The sequence below is a fragment of the Cavia porcellus genome, unplaced genomic scaffold, assembly GCF_034190915.1.
Source record: "Cavia porcellus strain 051 isolate PalLab524CR breed Dunkin Hartley unplaced genomic scaffold, mCavPor4.1 scaffold_25, whole genome shotgun sequence".
In the NCBI taxonomy this organism is placed as follows: domain Eukaryota; kingdom Metazoa; phylum Chordata; class Mammalia; order Rodentia; family Caviidae; genus Cavia; species Cavia porcellus.
Genome location: NW_026947508.1, coordinates 19,731,628 through 19,755,937, shown reverse-complemented (window position 1 = coordinate 19,755,937; position 24,310 = coordinate 19,731,628). Strand labels below are relative to the sequence as shown.

General features: G+C 40.7%; 1 protein-coding gene across 4 annotated transcripts; it reads right to left on the bottom strand.

Moving 5' to 3' along the window:
* Positions 1-175: 175 nt before the first annotated feature.
* Pdik1l (PDLIM1 interacting kinase 1 like) lies at positions 176-23,424 on the bottom strand. Of its 4 annotated transcripts, XR_010043027.1 has the most exons (7): positions 23,283-23,424; positions 20,510-20,811; positions 10,259-15,735; positions 8,844-8,996; positions 2,964-8,615; positions 2,648-2,753; positions 176-447 (listed from the first exon to the last, which is right to left on the bottom strand). XR_010043027.1 is itself a non-coding variant. In XM_023565689.2 (4 exons), the coding sequence occupies exons 3-4, from the start codon at positions 20,792-20,794 to the stop codon at positions 14,995-14,997; spliced, it is 1,026 nt and encodes a 341-aa protein (XP_023421457.1). In that variant the 5' UTR covers positions 20,795-20,811; positions 22,576-22,800; positions 23,283-23,409; the 3' UTR covers positions 11,517-14,994. The 4 variants fall into 4 exon arrangements, 3 of the variants coding, with proteins under 3 accessions (XP_023421457.1, XP_023421458.1, XP_005004335.1); XM_023565689.2 differs by lacking the exons at positions 176-447; positions 2,648-2,753; positions 2,964-8,615; positions 8,844-8,996 and adding an exon at positions 22,576-22,800 and having other exon boundaries at positions 11,517-15,735; positions 23,283-23,409; XM_023565690.2 differs by lacking the exons at positions 176-447; positions 2,648-2,753; positions 2,964-8,615; positions 8,844-8,996 and adding an exon at positions 22,591-22,800 and having other exon boundaries at positions 11,517-15,735; positions 23,283-23,392.
* Between the last annotated feature and the right edge of the window lie 886 nt (positions 23,425-24,310).

Sequence of the window (24,310 nt, the reverse complement as noted above, 5' to 3'; positions counted from 1 at the left end):
CATTATGCAGTTCCAACTGCCTCGAACTCACAGTGATCTTCCTGCTTCAGTCTCTCAATTGCTGGAATTAAGGCACGGGCCACCATGCCTGGCTAAGGGTTAATTTATTTAATTCTATAGTGAAGTAGGATTTAAAACAGTGAAGTACTGTATTGACACAGGGCAGACAAACAGGTGACTAGAACATGATAAGATTTTATTGGTTGGTTGGTTCCAATTGCCCATGACCTTACTGAATTTTCGTTTATTTGTTCTATCAGTTAGTAAGGGAGATGTGGTAAAATATCTCACCGAGGGAGATTTATCAATTTCTCTCAGTAGCACTGGAAAGCGATATTACTAGATGTATATGAATTTTGAAATGTTAACTCTTGGGGGCTGGGGATTTAACTCAGCGGCATAAGTGCCTGCTTTGCAAGTGTGTGGTTGTGAGTTTGATCCCCGTACCTATAAAAAAGGAAAAGACAAAAAAAAAAAAAAAAAAAAAAAGAAATGTTAACTCTTTTAACCCAAAGAGGAGCTCAACAACAAAGTTAAAAAGAATTTAAAATAAAAAACTTTACATAAAAAACTTTATACATTTTCATTTCTTGCATCAGGAGGATCTCTTGGGTATCTAATTGACCATATTGTTTGGGAAATACTTTATTATTTATTGTCTTTTTGAGACAGGGTCTCACTATGCAGTTCAGGCTGGCCTTGAGCTCACTTTGTAATCCAGGCCGGTCTCAACTCACAGTGATCCTCCTGCCTCAGCCTCTAGAGTGCTGGGATCACAGGAGTGCACCACCATGCCTGGCTCTGGAAAAAATTTTAAAATGGATTTTGTTACCATAGGTTGCATTTATTTGTTTTATGACATTTATAATTTTTAAAGCACTTTAATGTTATAAATTTTAGATAGATAGTATGACTAGGTTATATTATGATTTATAGTGATAGTGCATCATCACTCCTGTATAAGTATAAAGTTATTTTACAACTAACCCAGAGGGTAGATATTATCTCTGCATTATAGATAGAAAGATATAGGCTCTGAGCTTTAAGAGTATAGCTACAGCTGGGTGTGGTGGTGTACATCTGTAATCCCAGCACTCAGGAGGCTGAGGCAGGAGGATTGCTGAGAGCTCAAGGCCAGCCGGGGCTACAGAGTGAGACTCCCATCTCAAAACAACAACAGATCCTATAATATAAGGTCAAGACTGCCGGGGTTCCGATCCTGGCTCTCTAACTTGGACCTGGGTGGGTTTTCTTACTTCTCTGTTGCTTTTCCAGTACAAGGGGCTACAGTACATTGTTGGGAGGCTGTGGACGTCAACACATGTGAAGTACAGCAGCGACAAGCACAGGGGAGTCGCTTGCCGTGTTTTTACTGTTACGTTTCTGTCCTATGGTGTGTCATGGTTTCCCAGATTGCATCCATAAAGCAGAAGATTCTTGTAAATAAAAGTTTTAAGACCTATCCAGCAAAGTACCTGGTACACAGTAGGACTAGTTTTCTCGAAAAACAGTTTTCCTTTTGTCATTTCAAGAAGAAAATAGTATTGGGGACCCACCCAGGGCTTCTCAAGTGTCAAAAGCAATGAAATTGTTTAGTGCTGAGACAGAGGCTTGTTTTACTCTATCCACCTCAGCAAAGGTGGTGTCTCCTGGAACTGGAGGAAATAGACGGTTGATTTGAGGAGGACTCAGATCAAGCAGTGACCCATGACAGCAAGACGCCTGATGAGATGGAATGTTTTGCAGGTCACAAAGAGGCCGCCCCACAAGTGGGAAACACTGTAGACCTGGTCGGTATCTCTGTGGACAGACTGCAGAGTGGTGGTCTTTCTTCTAGTCTTACAGATGACCTTGGGGAAGAATGAGATCCTCCTAAGATATGACAGAAGCTCTCCCTAAACTTGCCTGTTTGAGGAGGATGTTTCTTACCTATGTATCTCAGAGCAAACTTATAACATGGTAGCCTTGCCAGGCGTCTCAGCACTCGGGAGGCTGAGGCAGGAGGATCGCTGTGAGTTTGACACCAGCCTAGGCTACAAAGTGAGCTCAAGGCCAGCGTGAACTGCACAGCGAGACCTTGTCTGGAAAAGACAAAAGAAAACAAAAAACATGGTAGCCTTCCTGCTCTCCCCCTCCTTTCCTTCCTCGCTTTCTTCCTTTGTTTGCAGTACTGGGGATTGAAGTCAGGACTTTCCTTGCTGAGCTACACCCTCCCCCACTTTTAGTATTTATTTATGTACTTTAAAATAGAAAAATTTATTAGGAGAAATAGCTCCTGAGAAAGAGGAGGAGACCCAAAAGTGGGTTGCCTCTTTTATTTTTGAGACAGGATCTTGCTAAATTGCCAAGCTTCCCAGGTTGGTCTCGAACTTGCAGTCCTCCTGTCTTAGCCTCCCAGAGTGCTAGAATTATAGGCATGGGTCACCACATGTGACTTTTCTAATTGTGACTTGGGCATGTTATTTTCACAATTGAGGGCATGGGCTGTGAGTCAATTAGTCATTTTCCAAGAATGGGTCGAATCACTGAACTTCAAGATGAACAGTTCTTAGAAGTTATTGCTACTTCCTGGTAAGAGCAAGGTCGTGAGTTTGATCCCTGATATCAAAAAAAAAAAAAAAAAAAGAAAGAAAGAAATTATACTTACTTAGTGGTGACAATGACTAATTATTATGAAGATCTTTTGAACTCTTTTGTCCCATGTCCTTAAAGGGAATCCTGAGGTTAGGAAGTTTCTCCTCTAAGAACTGAGCCTAGGTGGAAAAATCAGCCTAGATAAACACTTCATTTAGCTCCAAAGAATGGGTTCCTATCCATAGCTCTCTGTGGCCACAGGCATGACACGCCTTTGGGAAGAACAAGAAGAGCCAAGTGTCTGCCCCCATCCTCAGATGTGAGATGATTACTGCTGAGCAGTGAAGAGCCCTCCAGGTCTCTCAGCTTCAGAAAATCATCCCACTTACCTGGAAAAGGCAGGCCCAGGTCAGGACCCAGGAGGAGGATGGTGGGTCTGGGAACCAGCTGCAGAAGGCCCAGTACTGGGGCAGCCAGAATAGCTGTGTTCTGTGTAGATCTAGATGAGAGCTGTCACTTCCCAGGAGTTGGCAGATCCACCAGGATGCCGCGGGCCAAATTGTGACTAAGCCTCCTCCCCACTCACCCCCTGCACCAGTTCCTGTGCAGTGTTCCCCGTGCTGCTCCAGTGCTGATTCTTAGGCATTTGGATTCCTTTACAAATCTGCTAACAGTTATAGGCCCTTAACTTTGGTTGCAGTTTTAGTGGGCCTGCTGACAGTCCTGAAGTTGCTGGAGTCCCTTCTTAGATGCCAGTTTGAGGAGTCTTGCCCCAGAACCAAATACCACAGATTTGCCTTTTTTTTTTTTTTTTGCTATTTCCTGGAAACTCAGGGAGGCTCTACCTGGATGGGGAAAGTGATGAATGGTGAAGATGTTGCACCTGGAAGAAGGGAAGTGAATTCCAAACATGACATCCTTTGACCTTCTCTACCTGTCCCACAAGCTAACGTTATTTCACTGTTTTCACATTTGAATCACTAATATTGTGTTTTAAAAAAATCAACACAAGGGCTCCACCTACTGAAATTCTCATATAATTAATGTGAAGTAGTTGAGTGGTGGCGAACACCTGTAATCCCTGCTTTGGGAGACGGGGGCAGGAGAATCACTACAGTTTGAGGCCAGCCTGGGCTACATAGTGAGTTCAAGGCCACCTTGAACTGCACAGTGAGACCTTGTTTCAAAAAAAATTAATGGTTATCAGCTTTTTAAAACAATATAAATAAAGTACACATAAAAAGTATAGTGCAAGTGTCATGCCTGCTGCAGGGGAATCATTTTTCACCCTGATGGGAACATTCACCAACACAGATGAAAACTGAGTTGCAGGATGGAGAGAGCTGGAGACCATATGACATCTTTTGAGTACCTGAATCCCATCATGCCTTAAACTAGTAAAACCATGGATATTTCCTGTACATAGATCTACAGCTGCTTTTTTATCCCCCATCTTATTGAGAATTTGATTTTGATTTTTGTCACCTGTAGCTGTGCCTTAACTAATCAATGTCCCAAATTATATATTAAAAAACAATAAAAACAATGCAGAACGTCAAAGCAAGATGATAGGAAATTAACAATGGTTATTATATTGTTATCTTCAAAAAGTTGCTCAGATTATCAGATTTGGGCATGCAAAACTGATCAAACCAAGCAATCAGCCTGCCTCCCTGTTAAGCAATAGTGAGCTTACTGGTACATGGGCTTAGAGTCAAACATCCCACCTCCCCACCCACCCCCTTTTAGCAAATGGGAACCAGAGATCTGAGCATCTCTTGGAGGTTGACCATATGCAATATAGCAAATAAGGGGGATTTCCTTCTACCATCTTTTTTTTTTTTTTTTTGTCTTTTTCCTTTTTATCGGTACCAGGGATCGAACTCACGACTGCCTGCTTGCAAGGCAGGCGCTTATGCCACTGAGCTAAATCCCCAGCCCCTCTACCATCTTTTTGAAGGCAAATATTTTTACTACTGTTTTGCTTTATTCTGATTAATGGTACTGCTCTATTCAATATTCTGTTTTGATAAGTTCTATAATGTTCTGTACTTCATTTTATTTTGCTATACGTGATTGAAAGAACAACTATTGTGATGATAATGAGATATACTGTGATATCTATTGCTGTTATCCTGGTAACCTGTTGTGAAATTCTGTACCAATTTCGCTACACTGTCTCAATTGGCTTTGTTCTGTCTTGCTTAGTTGTATTTTACTACCTTCAAAATAATTTTTTAAAAAACCATGAGAAAAAACAAACAACAACAACAACAACAAAAAAACAATAAAAGCACTAACTGGTCCTTTCAATGAACTAATAGAATTAGTAGTACCATTATCTTAGCTATCATGTATATGCATACCTTTTTCCCTTCCTTCTTTTCTCCTTTTCCCTATTCCTACTGCTCTTTCCTTTTGAGCAGTTTCTTTCCCTTTCACAGTATCTATTACACCTATTGGATCTTATTTACTGTTTCAGTTTCTTACACCAGGGAGACAATACCATGTTTATATATGTAAGCCTGATTTATTTCATTGTGAATATGGTCTCTAGTTGCAGCCATTTACCTATAAAAATGTCGAGTTGATCTTTCTTTGTAGATGAGTAATACTCCATTGTATAAAAATACATTGTTTTAATACATTCCTCGTTTGATGGGTATTTGAGTTGTTTTCAAGATTTAGCTATTGCAAATTGTGCTGCTATAGACACGGGTGCATGTGTATTGCTGTGATATGATGTTTTCAATTCTTCTGGGAAGATACCCAGTTTTTAAATTTAAAAAGTTAAATAAGTATAATTGATATAAATAAAATACACATATATAAAGCGTATAATTTGGTGAATTTTGATATGTAAGAAATAACATATTTACTCACCTCCAAAATGTTCCTCATCCTCTTTTGAAATCTATCCTACACCACTCCATGCCCAGACAACCACTGCTCTGCTTTCTGTCACTTTAGAGCTAGGTTTCTACATGAATATAACCATACAGTACATACTCTTTATGGGAGGAAGGCCTATCTCATTTTATAATATCACTCAGCATTCACCCACATATACATTTATTGATGGTTTGTTCCTTTTTATTGCTGACTAGTTGCAGGAGGGTTTAAGTAAGTGGCACAATCTGAAGACAGCCTTTCCTGTCTTCAGATATGGTCACAAGCACAGGCATCCCTAGGGTCACCCTCTCTTAGGCATCCATATGACGGCCCTCAGGTTCCATCAGGTATCTGATTCACTGAACTCAAGAAAGTGCTATATGTACTTATAACTACAGTTGCATTGTAGCAATTTATAATAAATTAGAACCAAAGGAAGAGACACATTGGGCATAGTCTTGGAGGATTCTAAATGTAAACTCCTGGGCCAGGGATATAGCTCAGTGGCACAGCACCTGCTGGGCAATCACAAAGTTATGAGTTCAGCTGGGGGTTTAGCTCAGCAGTGTAAAAAATGCCTGTCTGTCACGCACGAGGTCGTGAGTTCAATCTCCAGTACAATAAATAAATAAGTAAATAAAAACAAAGTTATAAGTTCAATTCCCAGGACCAAAAAAAAAAAAAAAAAAAAGCTCCTGTTGCCTCAGTTACCCTCCTGACATTAAAGTGTGATGGTACTCAGAGTACTGCCAACCATGGCAGCTCACCTAAACCCTTGGTGTCAAGTTTTACCTGGGGCAATCACATATATGTTTGACACTAAGTTTCCAGTTCATATCCATATGGCACATTCAAAGCCTCTATCATAAATCACATTGTAAAACTGGGAGTGGTGGTACAGGCCCGTAATTCTAGCATTCTAGGAGGCCGAGGCCAAAGGACTTTGAGTTCCAACCCAGCCTGAGTAATTTAAGGATTTAGGGAGATCTATTTCAAAATTTAGAAAAAAATGTAATGGAGACATAGTTCTGCAAAAATTAATCAATCAACTAATCACCTGTTGCTGCTTGCCCTCTTTTTTTTCTGAGACGGAGTTTTGCTTTGTAATGCAGGCTGACCTTGAATTCTCAGCAATCTTCTGCTTCAGCCTCTCAAGTGCATGCACCACCACTTGGCTTTTTTGTTTTGTTTTGTTTTTTGACCCAGCTATGTAGCCAAGACTGGCCTTGAACTCACAGCAATCCTCCTGCCTCAGCCTTCTAAATGCTGAGATGACAGGTGTGTGCCACCATGCCCAGTTCTGACATCTTTTTATAAGTGAGTCTCCTGTGCATGAACATGAATTAGTTCTCCATTTATCTTCTTCTGTGATTTTTTCAGCAGAAGTTTACAGTTTTTTCCATATATGACTTACGTGTTTTTTGGTTTGTATTTTAAGACAGTGTCTCCCTATGTAGTTCAAACTGGCCTTGAACTTGTAGCTATCCTTTTACCTCAGCCTCCCAAGCACTGGGATTACTTGTGTACTACCACACCTGGCTGTATGTATTTTGTTAGGTTTATACTTTTTTTGTTGTTAGGTTTATACTTAAGTTTTTTTTTTTTTTAGTTGTTTGTGTAAATTGCTTTTTTTTTTTTTCTTTTTTTGGTCTTTTTGAGATGTCTCGCTATATATATAGTTCAACTGGCCTTTAACTCACTTTGTAGCCCAGGGTGGTCTTAAACTCGAAAGGACCCTCCTGCCTCAGCCTACTGAGTGCTGGGATTACAGGCATGTGCCACCATGCCCAACTATTGTAATGGTTTTTAAATTCTAGTTTTACTTGCCTATTGTTGTTAAGTAGGAAACTGATAGACTTTTGCACATCACTTCATCTGCAAACATAGTTTTATTTCTTCCTTACCAGTGTGCATACCTTTTCTTGTGTGATGTTTGGTTAGGACTTCTAGTTAAAAAGCAGTGGAGGTGCCATCCTAGCCTTGTTCCTGATCTCAGTGGGAAACCATCAGATGGTTTGCTACCTTTTAGCTTGATGTAGTCTACACATTTTTAGATTTTTTTTTTTTTTTTTTTTTTTTTTTGTGGAAGAAGAGATTAAACTCTGGACTTTGCCCATGCTAGGCAAATGCTGTACCACAGACCTACTTCCTCAAGCCTTTCTTAAAAATTTTTTTTTTTTAAATTTGAGACAGTCTTTTTTTTTTTCGTTTTTGACACAAGGTCTCGCTAAGCAGTTAGCCTGACTTGAACTCACTTGGTAGCCAAGGTTGGTCTCAAATGTACCAGAATCCTGCCTTAGCCTCCCAAGTGTTGGAATTACAAGTAGGTGCCACTATACACCCCTCAACCCCCCGCACCCCTTTTTGAGATAAGATTTCCTTATGTGTTTTTTTTTTTTTTTTTTTTTTTTTGTCTTTTTCGTTTTTTACTGGTACCAGGGATTGAACTCATGACTGCCTGCTTGCAAGGCAGGTGCTTATGCCGCTGAGCTAAATCCCCAGCCCCTCTTATGTGGTTTTTAAGCTGGTCTTAAAGTCACTATGTAGCTCAGGCTGGCTTCAAACTCATGATGATACTGCTGCTTTTGCCTCCCAAGGGATAGGATTACAGGCATGTACTAACATAGCAGCCTTGTTTCTCACTTGTTGTCATTGATGTTCTATCCTACGAGTTCTATCTGGTTCGGCCTCCCTGAGCTCTGTCTTTTCAACATCTGGAAATGGCTGGACTCTGTTTGGTATTCCTCCTCTGCACAGCCTGAAGATTCCCTCCAGCGAGCCCCCAGGGGCCTCTCACTTCACTTGATTCCCTTCCTCAGGAGATTACTCTTTTGTGCTGTCATCTGTCTAGTCTCTAGCATTTTAGTTGTTCAAGACAGGAAAAGAAATTGAGACCCTATAACTCCATAATGTCCAGAAATAGACATCATCTTTTTTTAAAAAACCTTTCCCAATCAAGATGAGATGCACCGCCACCTACATCTATTTATCAGAGTTCAGTCATCATTGCCGTGTTCTCACCTCTGCCGCAGAGCTGTGCTTCTACTGTCACCTCTCAAAGCACGACATCCCTGCCGTTTAGGAGAAACAACACATCATTCTACTATTTGGTACTTGGTAGGACTCTTCAGATTTCCAGGCTTGGGCGTCTATGTCGGAGAGACAGCATAACACATCTGAATTACTATCCACCATGAGATCAGCAAATAAAAGAAAGAAAACAGGGCTAAGAAGATTTTTATTTGAGAACTGTATTTGTAGAGGCCTGTGAGGCAAGGAGACAGGAGGACACTGTAGTAATGACATATAAAATTGTTTTCTAGTAGTGGCAAAATGTAAGCTAAATTAAACAAAACACAAATAAATCCGCTACCTACCAGCAGAGCAGATGGGCAGTACAGGCAGCTGAGTCATTTCCTGTCCAATCTCCTCATGGAGAGCAGTGACATTAGTTGACTATGACACGCTGCATTCCTCCATGGAACAGCTCCTTGCCGAACATCTTCACAATGCTCTGAACCATGGCTCAGCTGTTTAAACATGGGAGAAACAAAGCATCTGAGAAGTTAGTGAACTATAAAGGCACATAGCTAGTAGAAAGGTAAAATGGCTGATTCTTTCCTTCCTTCCTCCTTCCCTTCCTTCTTTTGTGGTACTGTTGACTGAATCCAGGACATTTACAGTAAGCTTCACCCTTAACGGTTTTCAAATTTTGAAGCAGGGTATTGCTAAATCACTAGTTGCTCAGATTGGGCTTGATTCTGTGATCCTCTTGCCTCATCCTCCCTGGTGCTGGAATAAAAAGTGTGGGCCATTATGCCCACTGATTGCAAAGTGTGTGCTCTTTCTCTCTGCTTCTGACAAGGCCTATCACCAAGGTAGTCTTTGGCCTTGATGTACTTTTTTTTTTTCAGTGCTGGGATGGAACCCAGGGCTGTGTGCATCCTAGGCAGTGTTCTACCACTGAGCTATGGCCCTAGCCGCCTATTTATTCATTTGTTTGTTTGAGACATGTAGTTCAGACTGGTCTTGAACTCAGTATGTACCTAGACTGGGCTTGAACTTACGGTGATCCTCCTGCCTCAGCCCCCCAAGTGCTAGGATTACAAGCATGTACCACCCTGCCTGGCTCATATTTAATTTTTTAAGTAAAATTTTTATTGCAGTATATAACTCCCAGAGAAAAGTATAAACATTTAATGTATCTGACTGGGGATGTAGCTCAGTGGTACAGCATTTGCCTAGAGTACACAAGACTATTCCCCGTGCATGTGTACACTCTTGTGCGTGCACACATGGACAGACAGTGCAGCTTGATAAATTTGCATAAAGCAACATATCTTTTACCAATACTAAATCAAAAACCAAAACAACATAGATTCTTTAGAATCTCCTTACATGTGGCCTCTTTGACAGGAGTTCTAGCACAGAGGTGCTAGGAGAGCCTAAAGTTCAGGCTCCTTTATCTTTGGGGTCTATGTGGGCTTCTGAGATCCATAAAATCCCTGAAATGATAAATACTTTCCGAGAGGAGGAAGTGCCTTCCTCAGGTTCCCCCAAAAAGGAAGACTCAAAGCTACAACTGAGGACTGGATCATTTGAAATCCATTCGTTCACGATATAGTCAAAACCAGAATATAGCAACTGTCACCATTTGACAATTGAATGCACCAGGTTCTATGCTACGTACTTCCTTGTACTTGCTCTGATCTTTCCAAAAACTCTAAACTGTAAACACCATCTCTTCTTTTTTGTAGATATGGGAACTGTGGCTCAGAGTGAAGTGACTTACCTGCTGATACGTGTTACTTATATATTTGGAAGAGCTACTATTTGTATCAGATCTTCTACAAAGCCTGTGCGTTTGCAGCTAGCCCGCGATGTCTGCTATAACATCAAGTTGCTCAACTTTTGCTCCAAACAAGTAAAGTTTGAAATATCAGACTGAAGAGGAAGTGAAAGTGAAATCCAAAGGCCAGACTTTTTTTTTTAATTTTTAAAACAATTCCCTTCTAACCAATGAAAACTCACTGTAAAGGTGAAAGTGCTACTTTTAAAAGATACACTATCGTCTAGAGGTGTGGCCTTGCAGGTTTTCTCAAGAGTTACTATCTAACCACAAACTGTCTGTCATTACGCTGCATTTCAGAGGATGTCTCTGATTGGCTGACCGAGAGCAACATTTGAATTTAAAGATGAAACTAAAACAACCAAGTGTTACTTCATTGAGAAAGATAAAGCTTTTCGTCAGAGAAAACTCCAACTGGAGTCAAAAGATTAGGCACTAAAACCCTGTCCTAGCAAAACCATTATCCTTACCTCAGCAACTGGTGTTATTACTATTTATTTATGAAGAAATTAGCCCCTATTTTAAGTAAAAGATACAATATGAAAAGACATAACACTGTAACTACAAATATTTGGTTTAAAAGATTTAATCTCTAAGTAGAAAGTAAACTTTGCCTAGTGACAAAAGCTATACCAGGAGCAGGTGATAGTGAGAGGAGAGGCCACAAATGCTGGTGTCTACTTTCCTAATCATTGGACCATGTACAAACAAGGATTCCTGTCTCCTCTACAGTACTTTTTCCTGCTATTCTATGGGATCATTGAGTGGACTGTACCCTCAGGCATGCATTAATAAAATCTATAAAGGAAAACAGTGGGCCACACAGATGACTTCATTCTAGAAAAGAAACCATGGCCTCACACATCAATTGAAATATTGCATTCTGTTAGAATATTTAATATACCTCATTGAGTCTAGAATGCATACTCAGCTAAATGTAGGAGAAAAGAAAAATAATTTAACTCAAGCAATATGTTTTTCTTATATAGAAACAAATGAAGCAAGACAGAGAATTAAAATTTTATAGAACGTGAAATGCTGCAACTCAATCATATTTCCCTTATCAATGGATTCTATTCATAGTATCACTTAATTGATAAGTCTGAAAAATACATTATTTCAAGTTTCATACCCTCTATTTTATGTTCATGAAATAAAGCACTACAGTACCACTCAAAGCAGGAATGTAAAATTTTCAGGATTTTTTGTTGAAACTCACTTTATTAAAAAAAAAAAAAAAAGAAACTGTCATGAACAATAAATTACAATCATTTCCCCCTTTATAAATTCTTCATAAAATATATTTGACAATTTAAAAAGAAAATTTCAAAAGTTGCTTTCATTTCTGAAGTGCTGATGACTTATTTTTTTGACCATTTTGTCATGCTGGTGAATTATTTTGTAGCTGCTACAATAGTTTGATAACATTTTACAATTAAAAACAACAACAAAGAAAAAAAAAACCACACTAGCAGAAAGAACTATTCTGTGTGCTATTTATCTGTCACTTAACATTTACTTCATCATAATGACAAAGTATCCCTTAGCACCACAAATCTACAGGAACCCCATCTTTCTAAGTGACAACTAGTGCAAAATAACATTCTAGGAATTAACTGTACAAACCCTATATTTTAACTGGACTCCGCTGCCTATAAGCTTATTTGAATATTTGGTCTTTTTCAATTAAGACAAATTCCATGAAACACTATATAAACCATAGCAAGAGACTATGAGAAATAGTTGCTTATTGAGTACCTATTATGGGCAAGGCACTGTGCATGAATTCTTGATTTCATTTTTTTCCCTAGCAAATATCTGGGAATTTCCAAGTATCACCAATCTTTTACTTTTTATTCTTGGCTGGGAAAGACTTGTGTCTAAATGCCATTTTTAAATTAACATTTTTATCAATTACTTTCTAGTGCTGAGCACACAGTAGGTACTTAATATTAATACCTCTGACTGAAAGAACAAAGGAAGACAAGAATTTATTATCATTTTGGCTACTTTAGAATACAAGGACTTGAGAAAATTCCAGAAGAAACTTTCTGATCACCTCATACCATTATCCTCAATGAAAGCAAAAAAAATTCTATTTTGTAAGTAAAATTTTTCAAAATAAACATCAGGGCTGGAGAAGTAACTCAGTGATAAAGCGCCTGTGTAGTATGTAAGAAATCCTGGGTTCAATTCCAAGCACCACAAAAAACAAAATAAATTATAATCATTAACTCTTGTAAATGAGGCAGGACCAAAATCCACGTACTTAGGAAACTGTGGCTCCAAGTACACAGATATATAAAGAGCAAAGGAAATGCAAGATATTACCCACCTATCTGCTGAAGTGCCGCATTATTCACAAAAGATCGTAACGTGCTTTTTCTTACTCTCAGCAACTCAATCCCCTTGGACAGATCTGTTAAACTAATTGGATGAATCAGAGTGTCATTACCATGAAGTTTCAGTGTATGGTCACTTCTACTTTCCAATCCAAAAGTAGAAGCTTGAAATTTAATATTTAATAGTTTGAAAATCATGTTCGATGTATATGACTTTTTAAGGTTTTATTTCAATAAAATCTTCAGTCCAAATTTTAAACTTCCAGATTAAGTAACACATTGTCTAGAAACTTAACGTACTCCAAAACTGTTTTTTACCTTCGATTATTCACTGAACACGTTTTGTTATTTTAATTAATTAATTGAGACAAGGTCTCACTTTGTAGTTCAGGCTTGTACTAAACTGTATGTAATCCAGGTTGGCTTTGAACTCCAAGCAATCCTCCTGCCTTAGCCTCCCAAGTGCTGGGATCATAGGCATGCACTGCCACGCCCAGACTCTGAACACATTTTATTGTTTTTTGTTTTTTCTTGGTACTGGGAATTGAACTCAGGATCTTGCACTTGCCAGGCAAGTGCCGTGCCGCTGAGTTATACTCCCAGCCCATCTGAATACATTTTAAATCGGGAATAAATGACAGTAATATTCTAAAAGTTGTAGAAGTAAAAAAAAAAAAAAAAAACTCAAGGAGATTATGCAAATTATCAATAATTTCAATATTCTAGTACTATTTTGATTTTTTGGACTCTAGTGCTTTAGAAAGATTCTACTGCTTTAGAAAGATTAACATAGATACAATGTAAAGTCTATTTAACCCCAAAGGCTAATAGAGTCTTGGGAAAGCATTCTTTCTTTAAATTTTAACTATCTGCATTTACAGAAAAACAGGAAACAACCATACAGTTAAAACTGAACTAACTTCAAGAGAAACGATAGCTTCTTGTTTTCTTATATAGTTCATATTAAATGATTGTATAAAATCAGTAACTTTTCTATTGGAAAAGTAGCTGACTCCACAGTATTTTATCCACTTGCCAAACTGTGTATGTATCATCTTCCACTTAGAAAAAAGGTGTTAAGAGTTAAGACAACTATTATTACTACCATTACTATCTCAAAGGGATAGAGGAAAACAGCATCAGTGCCAAAATGAAAGGAACTCCAGTGATTCAACAAGAGATAATACCAGGGCAGGAAACATGGATGCAGAATTCATTTGGTTTCTTCAACTTTATGCTGAGACTTAGATAAAGTCTTAAAAAATTAATATATCAAGTATTATAGTTCATTCATAGCAAAATTTTCACAAACAGAAGAATCTCATGTTCAGATTTATATCAGATTAACAATGCTCAAGTACAGACATATCAGCTGGGTGTGGTGGCACATGCCTATAACCCCAGAACTCAGGAGGCTGAGGCAGGACTGCTCTGAGTTTGAGACCAGCTGGGACTACCCAATGAGACCGTCTCAAAAAACTAAAAAGGAATAGACATATCCCAATACAGTGGTTTAATTAATTAAACAAATACTCAGTTACCTAAGGTATGTCTGAATTATCAGTGTCCTTGCCAACTCACTACTATGATTGCATAATTAATTCAATTCTAACAGCTATAGGGCACTGAAGAATTCAAACATACTTCAGCAGCTTTGGATTACCTAATTCAGTTATGTTTACTCATAATTTTAGTCCTCCAAAATGATGGCTTCGAAAAACAAAAACAAAAAGCAGTACTAGTACAAAAAAAAAAAAAAAAAATACCCAAAGCTTACATTTCATTACAGGGAAGAAGATGAGGGGAGGTTTATTTATTTTTCATCACTGATTTCATCAGCAAATCTCAAAAACTCAAACCTGAAACAAATAATTTAAACAGAAGTGGCATTTTCTTCATCTGGAATACAAAATGCACACATTCACATACTTACATATACATAAATATATACATATATGTTTCCTTTACAAAGCTTTAAAGGTTGCATTACCAGCACGCAAACCTCTTCTTCCATGGAAATGCCTAATACTGACAAGGAATGTCTAAAATACTTGAGACATTTTCAGAAAACTGGACTCTTTTTTCTTGGCTCTTTTCCTGCCAAACTTCTACCAATGGTCATTAAAAAAAATTTTTACACCTACATTGGTAATACACATTCAAAACATACTAATAAAATGGCCAGCTTAAATTCAGAAAAATAAAGAAACAGCCCACAATAAAATCTAAACCCTTAGAACATGGAGTTAGCTTTTTGTATTCTTTTTCAGCCACATAATGTTGCATCACTGTTAAATGAGAAGCAGCATGTCATCCACGATATTTGCAAATAATATGTCACGTTTCCCAGCTGCTATCTTTAAATGCGATTTGTACTAATCTGAGTTCTAATTCAAAAGCATCTGGGCGATCCTGAGGGTTTGCAGCCAGCATTTCCTTAATCAGTTGTTTCATTCGCCCATTCATAGACTTTTTTTTCACAGGAATGAGAAGTTCCATTTTGGGATTTTCCAGAAGCGCCTCTCCAACAGGCACAATCTCAGTTCCTTGCTTTACATAACTCCCCAAGAGTTCCTTCTTTGTCTCTGTGTCTATGAATGTGATCCTTTCCAGCATGGCCCAGATGATGATCCCCAGTGCAAAGATGTCTGCTTTTGCTGTGTAGTGTCCTTCCCACACTTCAGGAGCCATGTAGAAATCAGTTCCACAGGCAGTGGAAAGGAAACACTTATTTACACTCACAGGTTCTTCTGGGTTTTGCCCAGAGGCTGAACAAACTTTACTTAGACCAAAATCAGCCACTTTCAATGTGGGTTCCAAGTCACTTGTATCCAACCTACTTTGAGAAATCAGGATGTTATCAGGTTTTAGATCTCGGTGGATGATCTGGTTTTTATGCAAAAAAGCTAGGGCACTGCTCAGCTGAAGCATGAAGCTGGTGTTAGTTTTACGATTGGGTTTTCTGGACAGCAGATATTCATTCATATCTCCTCCATCACAAAAATCCATCACAAACCACAAATAATAGGCGCTTTGGGGATCAAAGGCAATCTCTCCTTTTAGTGAAGTCTCTACAAGCTATAAAGAAAAAAAGAAACACTATAATCATCTACATAGGTTATACAATTCAGTTATAGAAAAATACCTGACTCAAAAATTAAGTCAGTCTTCAGTTTTGTTGTAGAAATGCTGGGGATAGAACCCAGGTCCTGCACGTGCTAGTCAAGTAGTCTACCACTAAGCTGTACCCCTAGCCCTAGATCGCTAATTTTAGGTGGAAACTCCATGACTATTTTATTTTCTCTGGACTTTGGTATGTGCACTTTAAACTTTAGTACCTCAAACTGGCATTTTTTTTCCTAATGAATATATATATTCAATCTCCCAGCTAAAAGAGGTAAAACTTTGAAAATAGATTTTAAAAAATGTCTAGCCAACTGTGATGGCACATGCCTATAATCCCAACACTCAGAAGGCTAAGGCAAGACGATCACTATGATGGTTCAAGGCTGGTCTGGGTTGCATAGTGAGTTCAAGGGCAGCCTGAACTGTAGTGAGACCTTGTCTCAAAAAAACCAAACCAAACCAAAACAAGAACAAAAAACTCCAAAACTCTTTAAGCAATACAGAGGCTCAATAAATATTTAAATGTTTTTTAAAAGGCAAGACAGTAAATATTTTAGTCTTGACAAGCCACATAAGGTTTCCATTTTCATTCTTTCCTTTTTATTTAAAAGAACAAAAAACACACCTTTCCAGGCATGACGGTACAAGCTTATCATCCCAGCACTTGGGGAACCTGAGGCAAAAGGGCTAACACAGGCTTGAGGGCTATATAATTGAGTTCAGGGCTAGCAAGACCCTATCTTAAAGACAAAAGTAAAAAACTAATTCTAGTGTCCAGACCATATGAAAATAGCCATGGGCCTCTAGCTTAGAGCTACAGAAATACAATGTCCAATTTCCTTATTTTTGGTATATAAGGAACACTACCATGCACATTAGCTATGTACAGTCCAAGCTTTTTAACAAGGGCTATGGGGACCTTGTGTGCTAACTCCAGCTGAGCCCTCTAGCCTCATCTAAAACAGCTCTCTGTACATTGCTGTTTTAGTGTTCTTTCAATTCTTTTTTTTTTTTTTTCTTTTCCGTTTTTATCGGTACCAGGGATCGAACTCGCGACTGCCTGCTTGCAAGGCAGGCGCTTATGCCGCTGAGCTAAATCCCCAGCCCCTGTTCTTTCAATTATTAAAATGCCCTGTTTTTTTGTCTTTTTCCTTTTTATCAGTACCGGGGATCGAACTCACAACTGCCTGCTCGTAAGGCAGGCGCTTATGCCATTGAGCTAAATCCCCAGCTCCTGCTTTAAGATCTTTCTATATACATTTCTTTCTGCATATCACTTACTTAGCCAATGCTGCTGAGTCTAGAAGTTTTAAACAGCTCAATTCCTGAACCCTAGGATTATGTCAGGTTCCCTATCATATGCATCTGTACCACCCTGTAATTCTCACCCATGACACTTGTCCCAAGTACATAGATTGGAAACTAAGTTCCAATATGAGATTATACCTTCTGTTAATTATTTGTTTGACACTGTTTCCTAAGTGAGGTTTTTAGTTATCAGGAGTGGATTTAATGATTGCTGCTGAGAATAAAGAAAAACATATCTGGAAAAAAGAGAAAATTACAAATTTTATAAAAAGAATAGAGAACACCATGCATAGGGACTCTGGTCACACTATCTTTACCACATGTAAATATTGGCTGTCTTTATCAAATAAGAAGAGTTTATAGAAGGCAGTTACTAAATGTGTTTGGGAAATGTCCGATCAACTGAATTCACAGAAAGACTATTCTAATACAGTTACTTATTACTGAGTATATCCTATATGTCAAGTATTATTTCTGCCTCACCTCTAATATTCAAAATTTCCATGGAAAGTAGAAATCATTACCCATAATTTAGCTATAAAGAAACAGATCCTCAGGAAAGCTGGATTATTAATTCAAGATTTTCTAAAAGCGAACAGTGCCTGAAGTCTAATACAGATCTATTGGACTTTACAAGATGAAAAGGTTTACAAAACAAAAAGACAATTTAGAATAAAACAAAACAAAACACTGAATCAGAATGCTGGGCATGGTGGTGAATGCCTGCAACCCCAGTGCTCTGGAGGCTATGGCAGGAGAATCATCAGTCTGAAGCCAGTCTGGGCTATAAAGAGGTATCTTGCTTTAAAATGAAAATAAAACAAAACCAATCAATCAATCAATCAATCAAGTCTGATAGTACTTTACATTTTAGAACCTTGAAAAACCAGGCATATTGGCAAACACTTATAAATGCCAGCACTCTGGGAGGCCAAGGCAGGAAGATCTCAAATTCAAGCCCCACCTGGGCTGAGCTGGAACTTTGTTATCTTCCTATGTCAGCCTATGGAGTAGCTGTTAGTTCTACTTTTAAGAGACAGTATGGAACCAGATGCAGTACAAATGCCTATAGTCCTAGCACTTGGGAGGCTAAAGTAGGAGGGTCACAAGTTTAAGTCCTGCCTGAGCAACTAAGCATGGCCCTATTTTTCAAGATAAAAAATAAAAATAAAAAAGCCCACCAGGAATTGGCTGAGCATGAACACCTTGGGTTCAGTCCTCAGTACCACACATATTTTCACACAAATAAGACTTGAAGTGTGGTGGCACATGACTATAACCCCAGAAACTAGAGGCTAAAGCAGCCAGGGGAATTTAGGAAGATGCCCCAAAATAGAAAGGGCTGGTAATGTAGCTTAGTGTTCCCTGGTACCACACACACACACACACACACACACACACACACACGCACGCACACACACAAAATAAGAGAGAACTTCGGTGCATGTGGTGCTAAACTGCAAAGCAAATTCTCTCATTGTACAATGTCAAATACAAGTTTCTAATTACACAGATCAATTTATTTTTGTTATTCCTAGTTTAAAAGTGTTTACTTATAGTTTTTTTTTGAACCAGAGATTGAACTGATGACGTAGTGCTTGCCAGGCAGACGCTTATGCCACTGAGCTCAGTCCCTGGTTTATTTATAGTTTTTTGAGATAGAGTCTTACTATGTAGTTCAGGCTGGCCTTGAACTAGTGGTGACTCTCCTGCCTCTGCCTTTTCAGTCCTGGGTTTATAAACTAAAAATGCAAACCTTTGAGCTTTCAATGGTAACCATTGAAACCATGCACCATGTGTGCCATAGGTTCATCACTGTTTTTTAGTGTCTTTTAAATGTTTTTTAGTGTCTTTTTAGTGTCTTTACCCTCAAAGTCTGAGGGTAAATTCTGTATTTTGATACATTCCAGGTGGCTGTATGTGGTGGCACACACCTGCAATTCCAGCACTTAGAGGCCCAGGCAGTATTGCCTCAAGTTGAAGGTCAATTTGGGCCACATAGTGAGGTCAAGGAGAGCCTGAACTACATAGGGAGACCCTGTCTCAAAAACAAAAATCCACTCAACGAAAGGTGTTTCCTTTTCCTTTTCCCAGAATAACTGGTCTTAAATTCTGCTCTGAAGGGGCTGGGGATTTAGCTCAGCGGCATAAGCGCCTGCCTTGCAAGCAGGCAGTCGTGAGTGAGTTCAATCCCTGGTACTGATAACGAAAAAGACAAAAAAAATATCTGTTCTGGCTTTTCACTAGCAGTCTTAAGTATCTTTTCTATAGTATGAAGAGTGGTAGAAATTTTCTTTTTTTTGTGGTAGGGATTTTGATTTAAGGCAGAAGCCAACCCTAAAAAAAAATATTTTCAAACCAGGTGGTGGCACACACCTGTAATTCCATCATGTGTGAGGCTGAGGCAGGAGAATCACCATAATTTCAAGGTCATTTTGAACTACATAGCAAGATCCTGTCTCAAAAGCAAACAACCCAACTTTCCCAGTCTTACAAGAGTAATTCGGAAAGGACCATAACCTTTAGCTATTAATTGGTTTTAGGTTCAGCTCCCAATCTGCCACTTGCTAGATAGGTGACTTTATATAAATTCATTAGTCTAAGTTTCAGTTTCTTTATTTATAATTGAGAGAATAATAAGACTTTCCTCTTAGGATTGTTTTGAGCAAATGCCTCTAAAGCACTCAGCACAGAGCATGGAATTAAGTAGGGAACCAAACATTAGCTATTGGCACTGTGAACATTCAGGTGTGAAACATGCTTTGTAAAATTTAGCTGAAATTAGCCAGGCGTGGTGGCTCACGTCTGTAATCCCAGCACTTGGGAGGCTGAGGTGGGAGGATCGTTGCGAGTTCGAGACCAGCCTGGGCTACAAAGTGAGCTCAAGGCCAGCCTGAACTACATAGCGAGACCCTGTCTCAAAAAAAAAAGACAAAAAAGAAAAGAAAAAGAAAATTAACTGAAATTGAATGGGTAAGAAACCATATAACCCTGTAAAACAGCAAAGGCTTATGCTTAAACCAGTATTTTGTAAAAAAGGGTCCAATTATATATGCGTGCCAATATTGGTTGTGGTTTTTCTTTTAACTTCAGTTCCAAAAATACTGATTTCAAAGAAATAAATTTCTTCGACTCTAGTTTCAAGCACATTAGCTCCTCTCTTACCCTATTCCCATGCAGACTGACAAGTATCATGGAGTAACAGGTGGCTTATGATATTTTTAGGTATGTACATCACAAGTTTAAATAAAAGCTTGTTTTAAAGCAAACATCTATGCTATACTTGGCAGACCTATCTACACTTAACTACAAAATACCTGCATTTAAAGGAAGTTCATCTGACTCTTTGATTTCTTTCTTGCAAACCACTGTCATGCCCAAGTCATTTCTACTGTATTTCATATCCAACGACACATACCTGTAAGTAAAGGGAAGAATTAGAGCCATGGGACATCTTTTGCACCATCCCATCTTTTTGTAGGATGCACTCCTCCAAGTGAATCACATTTGGATGTTGGCTCTTGATACTGCTTAGTGCCCAGAACTCACGAAGGGCTAGTTCAACATTTTCAGGTGCGTGGCATCGAATTTTCTTCACTGCAACCCGTGCAGAAGTCTTTCTGATGACGGCTTCATACACAACACCATAACTACCTCGGCCTACCTCCCGTATTAGATCGTACTTTGGCTGGCTACTCACCATCTTCAAGGTCGAGGTTTCTACAAAAATCAACAAAGTGCTCTTGAAATTAGGTATACCTACTAGCTTGCATTTCTCTTTATGTATAATTTAGTTACCATCTCTCTCATTCTTGCAATGCTTGAAGGATATTTGATGTATCTTGGTCAAATCTAATTCTTATAACAGAGGTAACAGGTAGTATTCATGCATCAGGACTATTTCAAGCACTTTATAATATTCATTTAATTCTCACAATAATCTTATGAGGTAGATATTATTATAGTCATTTTAGAGATGAGAAAATTAAAGTACAGAGAGATTAAGTAAAATACCTAAGTCAAAAAGCTAGTAACTGGGGCCAAGGATATAACTCAGTGGAACAGTGCCCAACTGGCAAGTGCAAGGTCATATCTCCATTCCCAGCACCAAAAAAGAAACAGAAAACAAACAAAAAAAGCTAGTAACTGGTGAACCTGTGATTTGAAATCAAGCCATGTGGCTCAGGCAACTAAAATTTCAGCCACTAAACTATACTGCTTTCTCATAAGAACTGCCTGAAAATGTCACTGTTACAATTAAGTCCCTGGACTTTTCTTATCTCTCAAGAGTTCTCGCTCTCTCTCTCTCAATTTCCCTACTTTTCTTTGTAAGGACTGAACTCACGACCTCGTATTTGCCAGACAGGCTCTTGTGCCACTGAGCTATACCCTCAGTCCTATCTATGCTTAAAAATAAATAAATAAATCCCAGGGCCAGGGATATAGCTCAGTGGCATAGTACCTGCCTGGCAAGTGCCAGGTCCTACGTTTGATTCCTGTTACAAACTAAGCAAAAAAAACCCCCCCAAATTCAACATTTTTATTTATTGATCATGAATAAACAAGCAAGAAAACAACCAGCTTCTCTTTAAGCTTGACACACAAAGTTATAAAAACAGTAAAAAGAAAAACCCTCACTGAAATACAAACACTTGGTCTATACTTAAAGACTGAAAGTGAACCATATCACTTATAAAACTCAAAATATTTAGTTATTTTTATTACTTAAAAGTATTGTCTATGGGCTGGGGATATAGCTCAGTGGCATAAGTGCCTGCCCCGCAAGTGCAAGGTCCTGAGTTCCATTCTTGGTACGAAAAAAAAAGTCTAAGCCAGCCATGCTAGTGCATGCCTGTAACACCAACACTCGAGAGGCTGAGGCAGGAGAACTACCATGAGTTCCAGGCCAGCTTGAACTACACAGGGAGACCCTGTCTCAAAAAAAAAAAAAAAAAAAAAAAAAGGAAATAATCAAACCACATATGTTCATATTTTGTTATTTTCTTATTGCAAAATAGGTGAAAATAAAGATTCTGAAACATAACTTTTTAAAAAAGTAATCTTTTTAGAATATAACTCCTGTACCTTTTTGTTAACAATAGCTACTTAGTTCTAGGTCATTTTTGCCAGGAAAAACTATCCTACACATCAAGAGGCATTCTCTGACAAAGTTATTCGGAATTCAACTTGCTACATCTAAGGCAAAAGCAAAGGTCTTACACGGAAATACTCATGTGTTGAATGGATAAAGTCTACAGAGTGTGCTTCTCTACTGTCCAAATTCTCATTTGTAGATTGTCGCCATAGGGAAGAAAAATAACTTGGGGTTGTAGACATTTATATTATGGAACTGGGGAGATGAAATGCGAGTGGCGCTGGATCCCGAGAAACTAGGCAACGCTAACTTTCAGGGACAGATTTAATAAACAAAACGACTGCTTCTGAGATTGCTTTAAGTCTTACTTCCTCTAATTGGTCATCTACCTTTCAAATTCTTACAGTATTTCCTAGAGTCTGATTTCCTGTGGCGGAAGCACGGGCGGGCGCGCTCTCCCGCCCTAGGTGGGCTGCCTGGTACGACGCATTTCCAAGTGGCTCCCCGCCCTGAAGCAGCCCCATCTCCTCCACGGCCGGGTATAATCTCTATCCAAGCAGAGTGCACCTTCCAGAATAAAGCAGAACGAAGGCGGCTTTGAAATCCCTGGGATTCTGGATCAAAAGACACCACGATGAGCCACCTTGTGCGAACCTAAGTGACAACCACGCGTTTCCCGGGGACCTCCATCCTGCCGCGCTCATCGGCGCAGGGCGCGGGCCGGCCGGGCCACACACCTGCGGGTGCCGGGCCAGGGCCAGTTTGGGTCGGTGGTGCTGCCGGGCGCTGGGCTCAGGCCGCGCTCGCTGCCCGGCCGGGGGGCAGAGGAAACGCGCGGGAATCCTGCCGCGGCTTTCATCCCAGGAGCCAGGCCCGCAGCGGTTCAACTCGCGACTGCAGGCGGAGGGCCAGGGACCGGGGAGTGGCCCGGCGAGAGCCAAGGCCGCAGCGGGGGCCGGTGGCCTGAGGAGCGCAGGGCCTTCCCGGGGACGGCTCTGCAGACAGGTCCGTGACAGGCCCGCTGGGGAGGGAGATACATGCAGGGCCGTCGGCTCTGCGGCAGGGCCTCGGCGCCACGCCGAGGGGCCGCATTTACCTCAGGGTAGCCGCCGCCGCTTCTCCCTCTCACGGGCTCTGCAGGCCGCCATTATCGTGCAACTCGCGCCTCTGCCGCTGCGGCCTCCAGTCAGAGGCCGGCGCGCGCCCCCGTGGAGCGCGCGGACACACCCCCTCACGCCGGCGGCCCGCCCCCCTCTGGCTTTCCGTAGCGTCGCGCCGCCGTGCGTCGCCTCCTGCACGCACCGGGCGTCCACCTCGTAGCTCTATTTTCCCTAGCGATGCGGATCCTGGAGCGGTTGGAGGTGTGTGCGCTCCGGAGCGCACCACTGGTGCGGCTCCCTGCAGGGGTGGTCAGCCAGGAACTGGGACGCCATTCCACTCCTGGGTTCGGCCGTCCTGCAGCCTCAGTGGGCACACATGACTCTGGGGAGCGTCTAGGGCGGCCTCCTGTCGCCCCCTTCCGACCTACTGAGACGGGGGCTGGCGTGCCGGGGTGGGATGTTTGGGGCATTTTCGTCTGTGCGGGTTTGGAGTGACTGCAGGACGCGGATCTCTGGCGGGCCAGCGGGCAGGTGCGGCCCGAGCTGGAAGGTTTGACGTGGGCCCCCTAGGAGGGAGGCTGCACTTTTTGTCCAAATCATTGAGCCTTGCTTGCAGGAGGCGCGGTTGCCGAGGTGGCTGTGGCGCGGGGCCGGGTGCGAAGATGCCGACCCCTGCCCCTCCAGCATGGTGGTATGTCCCTTAAAGAAGCCGGCGCCGCTTTGTTCCCCGGCCTTGGCCACGGGTGTTGGGGGCGCTGTGCTCTGCCCAAGAGGGAGGGCGCGGCGGCGTCCGCAACTAGCTTCGACGCCCGGAAGGAGGGCCAGGATCCGGCCCGTGAGGCGCGCGGGAAGGAACCGCTGTCCGAGCTCGGCGGGGCCGGGATCGATAGCTAGGACTGCGGTTTTGGGCACCTCAGCCTCTGGAGTCCTTTGGCTGCCCCAGGGCTGGCCATCCTGTCCTCGCCAGCTGTCTGCCCCAAGGCCAACTCCAGGCTGATGCCACTCAAACTAGAACCAGTCCGCC

What these genes read in the sequence shown, in the direction of transcription:
- Pdik1l (XM_023565689.2), bottom strand. Translation starts at nt 20,794, where the DNA reads ATGGTGAGTAGCCAGCCAAAGTACGATCTAATACGGGAGGTAGGCCGA. An exon ending in ATTCTTCCCTTTACTTACAG is followed by an intron (nt 15,736 to 20,509) that starts GTATGTGTCGTT and finishes TTTTCTTTATAG; the next exon opens with CTTGTAGAGACTTCACTAAA.